Source organism: Bombus pascuorum, chromosome 6 (assembly GCF_905332965.1).
Source record: "Bombus pascuorum chromosome 6, iyBomPasc1.1, whole genome shotgun sequence".
In the NCBI taxonomy this organism is placed as follows: Eukaryota; Metazoa; Arthropoda; class Insecta; order Hymenoptera; family Apidae; genus Bombus; species Bombus pascuorum.
The window spans coordinates 12,982,404-12,996,120 of NC_083493.1; the positions used below are offsets into that span (position 1 = coordinate 12,982,404).

At 31.8% G+C, this 13,717-nt stretch overlaps 4 protein-coding genes across 7 annotated transcripts; 2 read left to right on the top strand and 2 right to left on the bottom strand.

Moving 5' to 3' along the window:
* Positions 1 to 847: 847 nt before the first annotated feature.
* On the bottom strand, positions 848 to 6,272 carry LOC132907838 (probable serine/threonine-protein kinase DDB_G0282963). Its single transcript, XM_060961262.1, has 7 exons — positions 6,173 to 6,272; positions 3,755 to 6,075; positions 3,578 to 3,673; positions 3,425 to 3,512; positions 2,191 to 3,340; positions 1,512 to 1,571; positions 848 to 1,092 (listed from the first exon to the last, which is right to left on the bottom strand). The coding sequence occupies exons 1-5, from the start codon at positions 6,222 to 6,224 to the stop codon at positions 3,198 to 3,200; spliced, it is 2,700 nt and encodes an 899-aa protein (XP_060817245.1). The 5' UTR covers positions 6,225 to 6,272; the 3' UTR covers positions 848 to 1,092; positions 1,512 to 1,571; positions 2,191 to 3,197.
* A 92-nt stretch (positions 6,273 to 6,364) lies between these two features.
* LOC132907850 (zinc finger SWIM domain-containing protein 7-like) lies at positions 6,365 to 7,620 on the top strand. 2 transcript variants are annotated; one of them, XM_060961290.1, is made up of 3 exons: positions 6,365 to 6,682; positions 6,763 to 6,923; positions 7,064 to 7,276. In XM_060961290.1, the coding sequence occupies exons 1-3, from the start codon at positions 6,559 to 6,561 to the stop codon at positions 7,079 to 7,081; spliced, it is 303 nt and encodes a 100-aa protein (XP_060817273.1). In that variant the 5' UTR covers positions 6,365 to 6,558; the 3' UTR covers positions 7,082 to 7,276. The 2 variants fall into 2 exon arrangements, with proteins under 2 accessions (XP_060817273.1, XP_060817271.1); XM_060961288.1 differs by having other exon boundaries at positions 6,410 to 6,682; positions 6,763 to 6,994; positions 7,064 to 7,620.
* LOC132907845 (cell cycle checkpoint protein RAD1-like) lies at positions 7,166 to 8,478 on the top strand. Of its 2 annotated transcripts, XM_060961284.1 has the most exons (5): positions 7,166 to 7,308; positions 7,393 to 7,617; positions 7,713 to 7,907; positions 7,982 to 8,257; positions 8,341 to 8,478. In XM_060961284.1, exons 1-5 carry the CDS (start codon positions 7,216 to 7,218, stop codon positions 8,368 to 8,370), a joined length of 819 nt encoding a protein of 272 aa, XP_060817267.1. In that variant the 5' UTR covers positions 7,166 to 7,215; the 3' UTR covers positions 8,371 to 8,478. The 2 variants fall into 2 exon arrangements, with proteins under 2 accessions (XP_060817267.1, XP_060817266.1); XM_060961283.1 differs by having other exon boundaries at positions 7,982 to 8,478.
* Positions 8,479 to 8,526: 48 nt separating this feature from the next.
* On the bottom strand, positions 8,527 to 11,833 carry LOC132907851 (sodium/calcium exchanger regulatory protein 1). 2 transcript variants are annotated; one of them, XM_060961292.1, is made up of 3 exons: positions 11,632 to 11,833; positions 9,522 to 9,793; positions 8,527 to 8,977 (listed from the first exon to the last, which is right to left on the bottom strand). In XM_060961292.1, exons 1-3 carry the CDS (start codon positions 11,702 to 11,704, stop codon positions 8,924 to 8,926), a joined length of 399 nt encoding a protein of 132 aa, XP_060817275.1. In that variant the 5' UTR covers positions 11,705 to 11,833; the 3' UTR covers positions 8,527 to 8,923. The 2 variants fall into 2 exon arrangements, with proteins under 2 accessions (XP_060817275.1, XP_060817274.1); XM_060961291.1 differs by lacking the exon at positions 11,632 to 11,833 and adding an exon at positions 10,001 to 10,663.
* Between the last annotated feature and the right edge of the window lie 1,884 nt (positions 11,834 to 13,717).

A 13,717-nucleotide genomic window follows, 5' to 3' on the forward strand; every position in this document is an offset into this window, starting at 1 on the left:
CTACTTTAAACTAGAAATTTTCTCTAGCGCTCGTAGCGCACTCTAGTGAACGAGTGTTGAAATTAACCAAGCCTTACTATTACACGGTAAACAATGCTGGATTATCATTGGCTGACAAGATCAACAAGTAAAATAACTCTAATTTTATTATCGCTGTTACCACTCTTATGTTTCATAATTTGCTTATGATGAAATAAGTTTGAATCATCTAGCGGTGTAAAATTATAATTTTTGAAATAGATCGACTTTTGAAGTTTGAAGTTTTAACAAGTAGTAATCGTTATCGACGTTACGAGTGTAAATAGAAGATGTTATATCTTATATTTTTGATATGAAAAAGTGTAGTGGAACATTTTGAGTGACTAATGCACGCAAAGAAGAAAAATAAAGTACGCGATAGAATTTCATGTACTCCAGCTTTGACCACACATAGCCTTATCAATAAGAGGTAAATCAACATATGATAAGTATTAAAGTAGTTTTCGTTATATGAAAAATGCGCTTGCATAAGTCGAAACGTAATTTCCATGTCCTTTGATGTAGTTATTATATGTATGTGTATTTATACATACATATGTATATCGATGCGTAATGCGCATTTATGTCGATACGTAAATACTCTTTGATCGTTTCCTGCAAATCGATTATGAGTAAGGAAGGTCATATATTTCCGAATTAGAATGATTAAAAAATTTGATTAGTGACGTTAATAAAGTTCTAGGAGAAAAACAAAATATTGTGTTAAATCTTTATTATATTTCACACAATAAAGGTAACAGTTTTGTAAAAAGCATAGTTTCATAAAAGATATATGTATACATTTGTAGAATATAACGAATACAAGAAATAACTTTTAATACTTTTATTAAGTGACATAATGACTGCCTATATAATATGTATTATTGTTTATTCTTTGCGATAAAATTTTGCAATATTAATGATAATAATAGTAGGGGAAGCATAAGCTGATGATGACATCTAAAATTGCAACATCCATTCTCGGTGTTGATCAATTTATTAGCGTCCTGTCTGAATTTTAACATTTACAGGGCTTACAACTACACTGTCCGCCAGATTTACAAGCGCATTTGTCTGTAACACAAAATACAAAAATATTATTAGTGTTAAGTATTTAATGAAAATTTATTTACAATAAACATTAAGTATAACAAAATGTGAAACAAACAATAATTCATGATTTAAAAATTGTAATGTTTTGAGCAGTTATTTGCAAAGAAATATTTCGTGAAAGTAATAAAACTCGTTGAAAGTCGTAACCTAACCGAACTATAGAGTGAACCGACATTAATAATGGTCACGGTTAAGCGATCGTTGCTCAAGTTTACAAAAAATGAGATATGTACAGTCCGAACAGAGGATCATTACCACATTCCTTCGAAGAAATCTTTCTACCTTATCACAAGTCTAAAAATTAGAGTATAATTTTTTTAACATATCGTTTGAAAATTTAAATTTATATTCTGAAAGTAATTTAAACTAAGAGTTATTACCTCCACATGAGGAGTCGCAGCACTTGCATTTGTCGCCACATTGACATTGTTGGCATTTATCTGCAATAAGAAATAACATTTTAAATATTAGACAAAATAAAAAATAAGTATTAAGTGTAGCAGTCAATTTTATTGAGGAAATTTGCGTTCACTATATATAAATTGGTCAAAATCATCAATTGAGCACTGCCCGTAATAGCGTTTGATGAATAAATTATTTCATTACTTCCTGTATAAACCAATGGAGTTAAGCGCATGTTATAAAAATTGTAATAAAATTTCGCGTAATTCTAGGAATTTCAATTATCTCCCATTCATTCATATGAAACAAAACTGTATGAAAATATCGAAATGCCTTAATACAAAATTCAAATTTTTTAAAATGATTTGAAGCAAAACGAAGAAACTGTTGTTGTAAATATTAAAAAATCAGTTGGATCTGGTAATAATTACAATTGAAAAATAAAAAATATTATAAATGAAAGTGTTAAAATATATGTAGCAAATTAACAATCATTAAGCTTGGTATATTGAAAATATTAGCACTCGACTAAAAGTGAGCAAAATTACTAAAAATTTCAGAATAATTTATTGAATTGCATATATCAAAATTGCATTACATCCAAATTAAATTATCGTATAATATAAGAAGGTTCTTGGAAGTGAAAGTAATTCTTACCAGAGCACTTGTCGCAGCCTGGTCCCGGCATTTTGTAGTTTTTACGTAGTTACTTGGTTCGAATCACTTGGAAGCTGAATGATCACTTGTTAGTTCCGGCGTACCCGTTCGAATTTATCGATCATCTCCTACCATAAGCCCTCTTATACTAACGCATCTTAACGGCGTGTGCAACTAGCATCGTGCGTGCCATGCGCAAAGCAGGAGCGTACTTATTCACACTAGCTTCATACATTAAATTTAGAATTATGGAATTTCAAATACTCTTTATATTATATCAACATCTGTCACAGTTTTCTAATATGATAATAATTATATGCAATTGTTTAATTTTCTGCATTAAGGTTTTTCATCATATATTATATCGCAGAATATTGCAATACACATTTTATAATTAATTAATAAAAGGAACAAATAACTTCAAACTATGGCAATTCTACTGTTAGAAATTAATGCGATTGTCTGTATATATTTAATTTTAAATGCTACTAAGTAGAATTACTTAGATACACAATTTAGATACATAGGGGTACATTGATACACAATTTACGTCCCTGATATAGTGCAGCACGAAACCAATGAATATTGCACGTTACACTACATTATGAGATAAAAACATTAGTACTACCAGAGTCTGATACTACAATGAATTAAAGTTTATTCTACAAACTTTATGCAAATACTAGAGCAATGACTTACTATTAGAATAACGAATAACTAAATTTCTTTCCATTCTTTCCCCAAAATCTATTAGAAAGTCTATTAGAAAGCATAAATAAGGCAATATGTATTTTCACTCGTATGTACCTCGTTTTATGCTATATATTTAATATTTATTTAATAGGAAGTAAAAGTTGTAAAGTTCATTAGGAATTTTTTTAGAATATGGAATTAAATTAAATAAAATTATATGTACTTCACTAAATATTATTGCTTTTTACCAATGCTTAAGTTACTTATAATAAAAATATGAAATATTCAGTTTATTGCAAATATTTAAATAGAATTTAAGCATTTCTCCAATTATTAATAAAATTCGTTTTTCTGGCTGCTTCTTCAACATGTATGGATTCATCTTCAGGTTCATAATTAATTTCATACATCCCATTACTTGCTGCGTTCTTCCCTTTTTGCGCTGAATTTACCCGGGCTGAAAATATTTTTCATATACATAAATTTAAATCATAAAACTAAGAATTCCCTCATTTTCTTCCATAATCAAATGTAACTATACCTTCGTGTCGGATAACAACTTTGCTTTGAGCAGTTTCAAGTAATTTCTTGACACGAATTCCATGTTTTGGCGATTTACTATTCCTTATCTATAAATATGTATAATGAATTAACATGTTTCCAAAATATAGAAACGGTATATAGAAGTACCTACTGTTTTAACTTGTAAAGGAAGTTTATATGAAACCCTAGGAAGGACAAAATGACTTGTAGGTGTATTACCACACTCTGGTGTTTTTATTACATGTGCCTTATAAAAAAAAAACACACACACACAAATAAAAAATTATCAATACAGCATTTAAGTAAATTTAGATATATTTATATTTACCTCTTGTTCGTTTGTATTCATTCTAGGAGATAAATTAATCTTGAGAGTTGTGGTTTTTTGAGTTTTATTTATAGTTTTTGACGAAGCATTTTGTTTTGAGTTTGTATTTGATAATGATTTAGTATTATGTTTCACAGGAGTAAGCAATAAATTATCTGTTTTAGCATGTACATTTTTTATAAGTTGCATATCTGTGCCTCTTATATACATACCAACTGGTGACATTATAGTATTATAATTCAAGCGATATAAGCCTTCTGCATGTGGACTTTTTAAAATGTGTCTTACTTTAGTATTCTGTACAGGAGTATTCATATCAGGAAAATATGTTTTTTTCTTTTTACAATTCTTATTTAAAGGAGATTTTCCGGGTGTCGTAAAAAGTTTTGTTTTTACACTTTGTTGTATCTCTTTCTCTTCCATGCCCTGTTTCTTTAACAATGGTGATTTTATATTTGGACTTGAATTAAATTTTGTTCCACTAGATGTCTTTTTAATATTTATGGTTTCTTTTTTAGAAACTATATTTTTTTCATATTTTGGATCAGCGTCCTCAGTTTTCTTTAAGCTACTTTCACTTACAAAAGAATTTGAATTTTCAAGTATCTTCAAGAGAGATTTATGTTTTTCTAAACAGATTTGATAGTCTTTACAAGAGATTAGAGTTTGTAAAAATTTAGTTTCATCATTCAATGAATTTGATTCACTATCATTAGCAAACATAGGAGACATTCTCAATGTTTTTTGTATCTGTATAATTTCAGGATCTGCATTAATTTCTGTAATAATTCTTGCTGTATTAAGACATCTCTTCCTTTTTTCTGCTATGTCTTGTATAAGTGATTTATCTAATTCATCTAGATCTAGTATTGCATAACTATTTACCTTATCAGGTGTCACCATATTCAAAACAGGCTTTTCATTAATTTTTTTAGTTTTTTTCTTAGAATATGAGATATCACTACACTGATTACCTTGTGATTTATTGTGTAATCCTTTTAACTTCGAGCAACTAAAGTCTGTTTTGTTTATAGATGGACTTTGACATATATCCAATAAATTTGGAGTACTTAATGCTTTATTTTTTGGTGGATTTACATCATCAGACACATTTAATGATGCCATTTGTTGCTCACATATATTTTGAATATGACTCATACTTAACAAAGAAGGCAATGACAAAATTTTATGTGAAGGGGCAGAACATTCTTTTTCTTTAGGAAATAATCTATTACACTGATCTTCCAAATGTTCGAAAGATGTACTACTTACATTATCTACATTATTAATACTCTTACTAGAATTACATTTTGATATTTTAGCAAAGAATCTTCTTTTAATTACATCTATACCAGAGACAGGAGTAGTACATAGAGATGTATTTATGGGAGAACATAATTTTTCATTTTTGCAATTTGTTATGTGAGTAGATCTATTACACGCAGGGCTTATAGAAGCTTCTGGGTGTGCAAATGTAGACATTTGAAATGAAAGCCATTCAGGAGCAGATTCATCTTCAATAAATTTACACATTTTTCGAAATTCTGTTGTTAATCTGCTTAAATTTATTGCAGACGTTTTGTTTGCATCATCATCATCATACATGACAGACTCCTCAATGATAGTTAAGAGTTTTTCAGTAAAAGTTTTTGGTGATTGTTCGAATTTATCAGATAAACGTTTTAATACTTGTTGTGTCTGTGAAACTTCTTGTGCTTGATTAAAGTAATTATCTAATAAACAAAGCATTGTCTCAAATTTTTTTGTTTCAATATCCACATGTTCATCTTCATAATTTTTAGAAAAATTCTGTTTGTTTCCATCTGTACAATGGGGAGAAACAAATGGCGGTATCAGTTTTGTATTAGATGCATTATTCGAAATAGAACTTGCATTTAATCTATTACTGTTTACATTGTAATTGGTATCCCTTCTTAAATTTTTGCACATTGCATTGGATTGTAACTTAGGATGCAAATCTGTGGTTTGCTTTTCCATTGTACTTGACAATTTGTTAGATGTATTATTTGTAACATTCTGAGGATTATTATTTTCTTTATTATTATCCGCTTTAGCACATAACTGTTCATCTTGAAATAAGTCAATACACTTATTTAAATTTGATGTAGAATGTATAGTTGAAGATGAATTAATTGATGGATTCTGTATACAAGAAAGTTTTGAAAAGCTGCCAGCTAAAATAGGAGAATCTTTATTGCTGCACGTAATATTATCAGATGTATGATTACTTTTATCTTTACTTTGAATTTCATTCAAACTGTCTTGAGACATTGAAGAAAACGTATCAGTCTCACAATGTTCTGAAAAAAAGTTATTTTATTGTTAGATGAAAGATTAACACGTAAATTAATATCTTTATTTAGATAGAACCACTTGTATCATCAATTCTCTACTTACGAAAACTATTTAGCGAATCTATGAAATCAGCTCGCCTTCGTCGCCGACTCATTTTTCGAAATTTTTGGAAGAGCGCTGCATAACTGATAAAAACGTTACGAATCACTATAATCATTCATTTTGAATTACCAGTAGTGCCAACATATCGAAGAATAACTTATAGGAAATAACCTATACTTCATGTTGGTAAAATAGGGAATGCTAGTAATTACAATGTGAAGATAGTTGCATGTATTTTAATCATCTTTTGAAGTGTTAAGTTGTTTAAAGTAATGTGATTCAAAATTAAAATAACTTTGTGTTGACTACTTATCAACATTTCTTTTATTTATATTTTTTGTACAAAAGTTACATTAAAGTATGTACTTACACGAAACATAACCTTCATGAGTGTAAACAAACAATTAGCATCAAATGCGCTTCTGTCTAAGACGTACGATATAAAATATGCAGAGTTTGTAAATAAAGTGCTAAAGGAATCAGCTGACAGTTTTGAAAAAGAACAGAAATGTATACATATTTACTATGTAATTATATAATGCTGTGTAATTATCAGTGGCAAATTTTTACACAACAATTAATGATTTTAGTTTTAGATGATGTACTATTAAATCTGTATAACATTTTTGGTGATGCACTTGAAAGGGCATTAGAATTGTATGAACGAGGACGTATAACTTATATTTTTCCTTCTGAAAGTGCTGGTGTTCCACCTCATAATGATAGACATACTGCCAGATATTTAGTGCAGGTTAAAGGATTGTCAGGAGCAATATATATGCTTTTCCCAGATATAAACTATTGTCTTTGTGCATCCTTTAGGTATAAAATATATAATCTTTCTAGGTACTTATAATAACAAATAATGATGATTGTAAAATATACTTCCAGATGTCAAGTGTTAAATGATAGATCTTTATTTACTTGTAAACACGTTTTAGCAGTTTGGCTAACTACCATCACGAAAGATAAATTGTCTTATCAATATATAACAGAGGAACAATTTCAAAGCTTGTTATTATTTCAAGTTTTAGATAAAGAACATGTACACTGAAGTAGAAAATTATAATTTAGTTGCAAAGTTAGGAAATCTTAAAACTATAGTATTGTTATTAAAAGCAATTAATTTTAAAGAGGTATAATAATATTCGGCCATTCTTTTGAGATTTCTGGCAGAGACAAAATAGATTTTGATATAAGAACTTTTTGATTTTCTTCAGAATGCCACATGTTTTGGAACTGAGAATGGTTTAAAAGTAACAGTAGAAGATGCAAAATGCATGCAAGCTAGTGCTTATATACCAGCTCATGTATTTCAGGTGTTTAATTTAAAGGAAGACGTAATATTTAGAGTAAATTTAAACATATTAGTGGAGTGCCTCTGTATGTTTTGGAGTAATATAAATTGTCAAGGGAGCTCTGTAGCTTTGCAGCTCTTCTATGAAGTACATATGTTCAAAATATATTATAAACCTTGTATTTAGCTTTTAATAAATAGAAGTTTTACTTTGCTATTAATAAATAGAAGTTTTTATAACAGGGCAATGGACATCCTGTAACAGTTCTTATAGAGGAAGATGGTATTATAACAGATTGTTCTTTAAAAACTCAGGAACCTGATGAGTTATTAGATTTTCATCTTGAACCAGAAAATGTTTTGAACAAAGTAGTCCTTCAAACCGAACTATTAAAAGATATCTTATCCGAACTTGATTCAACTAGTGATTTGATTGAGGTAAAACATAATTTAATGCTGAAAAATTCTATCAAATTATAGCTTAGTAATTTTATATTTTGGTAATATTGCAGTTATTTTTATCACCTGCTCCACCTTTTTTTCGTATTAGTACAACTGGTTTAGCTGGAATTTGTCATATTGAATTACCCCATGATGGTGAATTGGTTGATAACTTTCAATGTACTTCAACAGCTATGTCTAGTTACAAACTCTCACATATTAAGCCAGCTATGAAAGCATTGTCATGTGCAAACAAAGTTTCATTGAGGACTGATACATGTGGACTATTGTGTTTTCAATACATGGTTAAAACCGATGAAGGACATACTTGCTACATAGAATATTATGTAAGGGTGACTTATTCTTGCTCGCTATTTACAAAAAAATATAGTATATAGATAGATATAAATATATAAACAAAATTTTTCAGATTTCTCCAGTGATAGATCCTAATGAATGATATTACTTAATAAATATGTTACTAGGATTGTAAATATTGATCAGTAAAGTTTTTAAAATTGTTCTTTTATTTTGTATTATTTATAATTAAAGCTTTCTATTCATTGTATTCGTTTTCATTGTATTTATATAAAAAAAATATTTTGATACAAAGATGTTCAAAATTATTCTTTATTTGTTCTGAAATTTCGTTCGATATATCCATAATGGATATAACATAGATGGAAGCATATGAATAACATTTAAAGATGCATAAAAAATATAGAAATATTTGATACTTTCAAAATGCAACATAATTTCCGTCTTACGTATATGAATATGAATGACATTGTATTCATATATCGTATCATACTGCGAAATATTAAACCTTTATTTGAAAATAATACCAGCTGTATCATATTCATGCGTTCATATGTATTATTCTGCGTGTAAAAAGTTTATTTTTTTTTACATTTATGAAAACAATATATTGCCCTTAATTAGCGAGAACAACTTTCAACATCATTAATCAATTTTTAATTCATTAAGGAACATTATTTCCTTAAATAACATCTTTATTCTTGAACCTTGTATACTCTTGTACATACGATATCATCAACTTTCATGATCTGAAACATAAAAAATATTCATTTCTTTAATTCGATAAAAGAATTACATATATGTAACAATTATTTTTATATTTTAACAGTTTCATTGAATGAATGTAATATACGATTCCTATAGTTTTTTAAACTGTCTTTCAAGGTTTCGAAACAGTTATTATTAACTCTATTATTGAACTTATTACATTGTTCGAGTCACGAAGAGCAAGCGGTAATTGGCGGACCTTTTGACCAATGACAAGCATTGTTATTATCATCAGATGTTCGCCCTGTTATCTTTCGTAGTGTCGTTCAACCCTGCAGAACTTCCATTGCACAAAATGTAATTCAATTGAAACACTGAGCTTCTAATTCTTTAATGATCGAGATTATGTAATTTATTATGACCATGGTTTTTATTAGATTAAACGTTTACGATTGTACCGAGATAATAAGTAAACCGTTAAGTTACAAAGGTTGCTGATAATGTTCTTATAAGGTTAAACGAGATAAACTTTTTCTATTCTCTTACTCTGCCGTGTGCAAGTATACTCTTTTTAGGCATACATACCGCTTTCATTTCTGTCGGCGTGAATTCTCTTTCAATAGTGGTTTCCTTTTCTCCTTTTTGTACTTGAATAAGTTTATTTCCATCTAAAGTGCAGACACACTTCACTTTTCTTCCATCTGCTGTTTCTTCATCAAATTCCTCACCAAGCTTGAATTTTATTTCAGAGTTCTTGAATGCGCTAGTCGTTTTCAACGTATACACTCCATTGTTCTCTGTTAGTTCAATCACAGGACTCACGCTGCTACCCATTTTACGCGTCATTATACCTACACCTAAAACAAAAAAAAAAAAAAAAAAAATTACAAAACTCCAAAGTTTAGGAATATACAGATTAAAAAAAAAGATGAAAGTCAGTCGTTTATAAGAACAGCTTCTTTTCAAATTGATAAATGCAAGTGCAGATGTTCGATTCTAATGTTTGAATTGCAAATTAAATTTAAGATACTTTAATTTGTGTTAAATATGGGAGTCTTCCTTACCCAAAGCTTTCATGAATTCATCAAAATTTTCACTCGATTGGAGTTTGTATTGTTTTCCGAAAACGGATGAAAGCATTTTGAACGTATAGAGCACGACACGTTACCAATGAAAGTAAAAGCAAGACTGAACATCACCGGTGTCATTATCGCATCTTATATCGTGAATAATGGGAGCCAGGTTCTCCATAATCGAAATACCAATATGTAAACTTTGAAGTTTGAACTTTTCTGCGATTATTTGCGATATCTACAGCACATCGCGCGTACATATCTTTGAAAACAAAATATGAAGCAGGTTACCATAATCTTATTTGTTCATTTGTTCGGATCAAATTATACCGGTTACGTGATATTTGTTTTCAACGTACTTTATTTGCATATCGATAGATTATGTAATTGCAACCGATATTATTAGCCATATTTTTTAAAAGGTAAATGGAAGTATAAGATCTAAAATATCATCGCGAATCTGTAAGAAGTTATAGTATGTTTTTACACACATCAATCATATGCACGATTTCAGCCTCCCTCGATTCGAGGAAGGAATAATTTATATTCCTTGCCCGTATTAGTCAACACTTTAACGTGTGGGCGATGTCGATCAGAATGAGCTTGCACTTTTATTTAATTTCCGGTAATCGTATGAAATAACCGGTTGCAATATAATGAGAATGTGAAAATGTTGCGGATGCGCTTATACGACTGTTGTCACTTACAATGTGACGAGTAAATCATACGCATTTTGTAATGTTATGTATCTTGTTCTTCGCTTAAGGCCCCTATTCGTCTATTATCAGGCAACGCGGTCAGTGTATTTTTATTAAGTTAACTTCACAAGTACCATACATTAGTACGATTCGACTGACAATTGCGATTTATTAATCTTGCTGGTAAATTAATTCAAGTGTTAAATTGGAGTACAATCGGACTCTGTCTGTGGCACATGGCGGGAATTAAGCGTGAGGTCAGGTCGTTGCACAGCCACAGGAGCATAGTTCAACATATTAAAATTGATTATCTTATTTATCATTACAATACGTTGTGGGCTCTAATATTATAAATGAGATCGTACGTTTGTGGTGGAATTAAATTTCCCAGCAACGGAACCGGCTATTTCATAGCATTGATTGTGCATGCCACTCATATTCTTGAGGTTTGTCTGACTATTAAAATATTCTATTATTTTTTATTTTACTTTAATCTTCCGTCGTTAATAAATATTTTCATAACATAGATATATCACCAATTCGTTCCAACAATCGGGTATATTGATTATTACCGCAATACAGGAATGGCATTGCAAGTTGTACTTTCACAATTTCGTTACCAGATAGTAATTGAAATATCTCCCTTATCAAACGACAAAATGTCGTTACTCGCATATGTGCTGTATAATGTTTATGAATATTTCATTTCGATTATGGTATTTACGATTTATTTGCCACATCAGTCGGCGCTGATAATAACGTTTGATATCATAATCTGCCGGATGAAATTCATGCAACGATACAGAACGTCTCGTGTATTATCATTCACCTTTGTATCGTACGCGCACGTTTAATTATGAATCACGTTCTTGGAATTCAATTGGAGCAACTTACTTTACGTATATATTATCAATTCATACGTACCGAGCGCCTTCATGAAATCGTCGAAATTCTCGCTGCTGAACAGCTTGTATTTTTTTCCAAGGAACTCCGGCATGACGATCGATCGAATTTGTCTGGACTTGAACACGTGACCAAAGAATTAGGTCTCAAAGGACGATAGCTTCGGTTGGACAGAGAAACGATAGTAATGAAACGATGTTCACCGTCTTGTTGCCGGCTCTAGACTGACTAGGATCCGGGAGGACGAAGAGCGTTAAAGGTACACTCTGGACTGACTACACATCTCTCTCTCCTCTCCTTCCCTCTTCAGCACTCTATGTATCCTCTCTCGCTCCTTTTCATTCACCCCCTTTTCGCCCTTCTCTCGATCGATCTTTCTTTCTCATTCGACTTTCCTCACGCTCTTTCCGTCTTCTATTCGAAAATCTTTCATCTCTGTTTCATCATTTAGCTTGCGTGTTTGGGCGGCCCCCTCTCGGTATATACGCAGCTGCTGCGCAGAGTCTGTCTTTTTCTCGTAGCTTGGAACTTCGTTTGCTTTTTTTTTCTTATACGTTGCGTCGTGGTCAAATCGTTCTTGGCGTTTGTTTAGTTACGGTTATCATAGGAATGGTTTGGTTTTATTTACCAACTTCAACCATATTTTTATCGCAGCTAGAGATACATAAATATATCTATTGGTAGGAAACAATATCTAAGCAGTTTCACTTTGACTCTGTATTGGTCAAGCCTATGTATAGCTTATACTTTACTGCCTTGTTTTCTTACAATAATCACAGATAATGTATAGGAGATGTTTATTTTTGTCTACTCTTTCTAGGACACTTTTTTCTTTCACCAAATATTTTTGAATCGTAACATCGTTCCTCAGAGTTGGATTCTTTCGAATTATTTTTAAAACGATACTTAATCATTTAAATATTTGTCAAAATAACCATAGCATCGATCGTCGTCAATTATTTATATAACGGTAAAACAATGTGACGTTGTTGATCACGCGCAAAACATATTCGTCTGACTATGCAAAGTTTGTCGTTTATTGGACAGTAAGCATTTGCGCGCGATGCATCAATTAACTCTGATATTTTACAGTTAGATCGTGAACGTAATTATTTATGATCTCGGTAGTACATCAAAGCGTTTCATTTAGTTTGCTCTTTCATTTTACTCTTCATCATAAAAACGTGTTGCTATCAACGCCATGAACTTGCCCGATAAAACAATCGCCAGTGATATTATACAACTTCGGACGTGTTATAAATTTTCGTTTTCGATTTTCGTTAATCCGCAGTTTCTGTTTGTAAAAATGGTCGCCAAGGTGTCTTTACTAGATCGCAGGCGAGATAAGAGGATATAACGTTTCATTCAGCAACCAACCGGCGTCGATTTCGCTGCGTTTGCCAAACGGCCGGACATGGTCGATAACGGCGCGGTAGAAACGCGACGACGTGGCCGCGGCGCGTCCGCGTCCATTCTTGTTGAGCACGGTGTCTACGATCGCGTAGCAACGCGCCACATTCGACGTACCTACTCGTACACTTAGCAACACGTTTGGCAACGTCGAAACTTGTGGCGAATTCCGCATCAACAACGACGTTGAGAACGTAATCCACCTGTATCCATCTACATACGTATGTGTTCTATCAAAACGATCCGAAGCGTTTGCTGGATCGTATGAACCACGGAATCACCGATGTGTTCTCGCTTACCGTAACGCAAGCAATCGCATTGTTTGATAATGATGTTTTGTCTTTCGCCAGGTTACGTAAGTGCACTTTGAATTTTCGAGATTTGATGGTCTGCTCTAATTATAGATCCAAAGACGAAACACGCGTTTTGTTCACGTGCGAATATCGGACTACCTCCTACAACCGGTTCCAGCCGATCACCGGTTTCTCTCGCAACGTTATTATAAACCCGGTGCGGTCGATGGGCGCCAGTATCACCGCATTGAAAATGCGACGGCGACGACCGGCCAACGAGGATGCGTCGCACACACATCCACGCAGAGGAAAGGAGGCAATCGCGACGTGCTCGCGGGTTTCGCCGTCTTTTCAGTCTCGACTGACCGGGTAGATTTGGCAACGCTGCGGCATAGCAGCGGCAT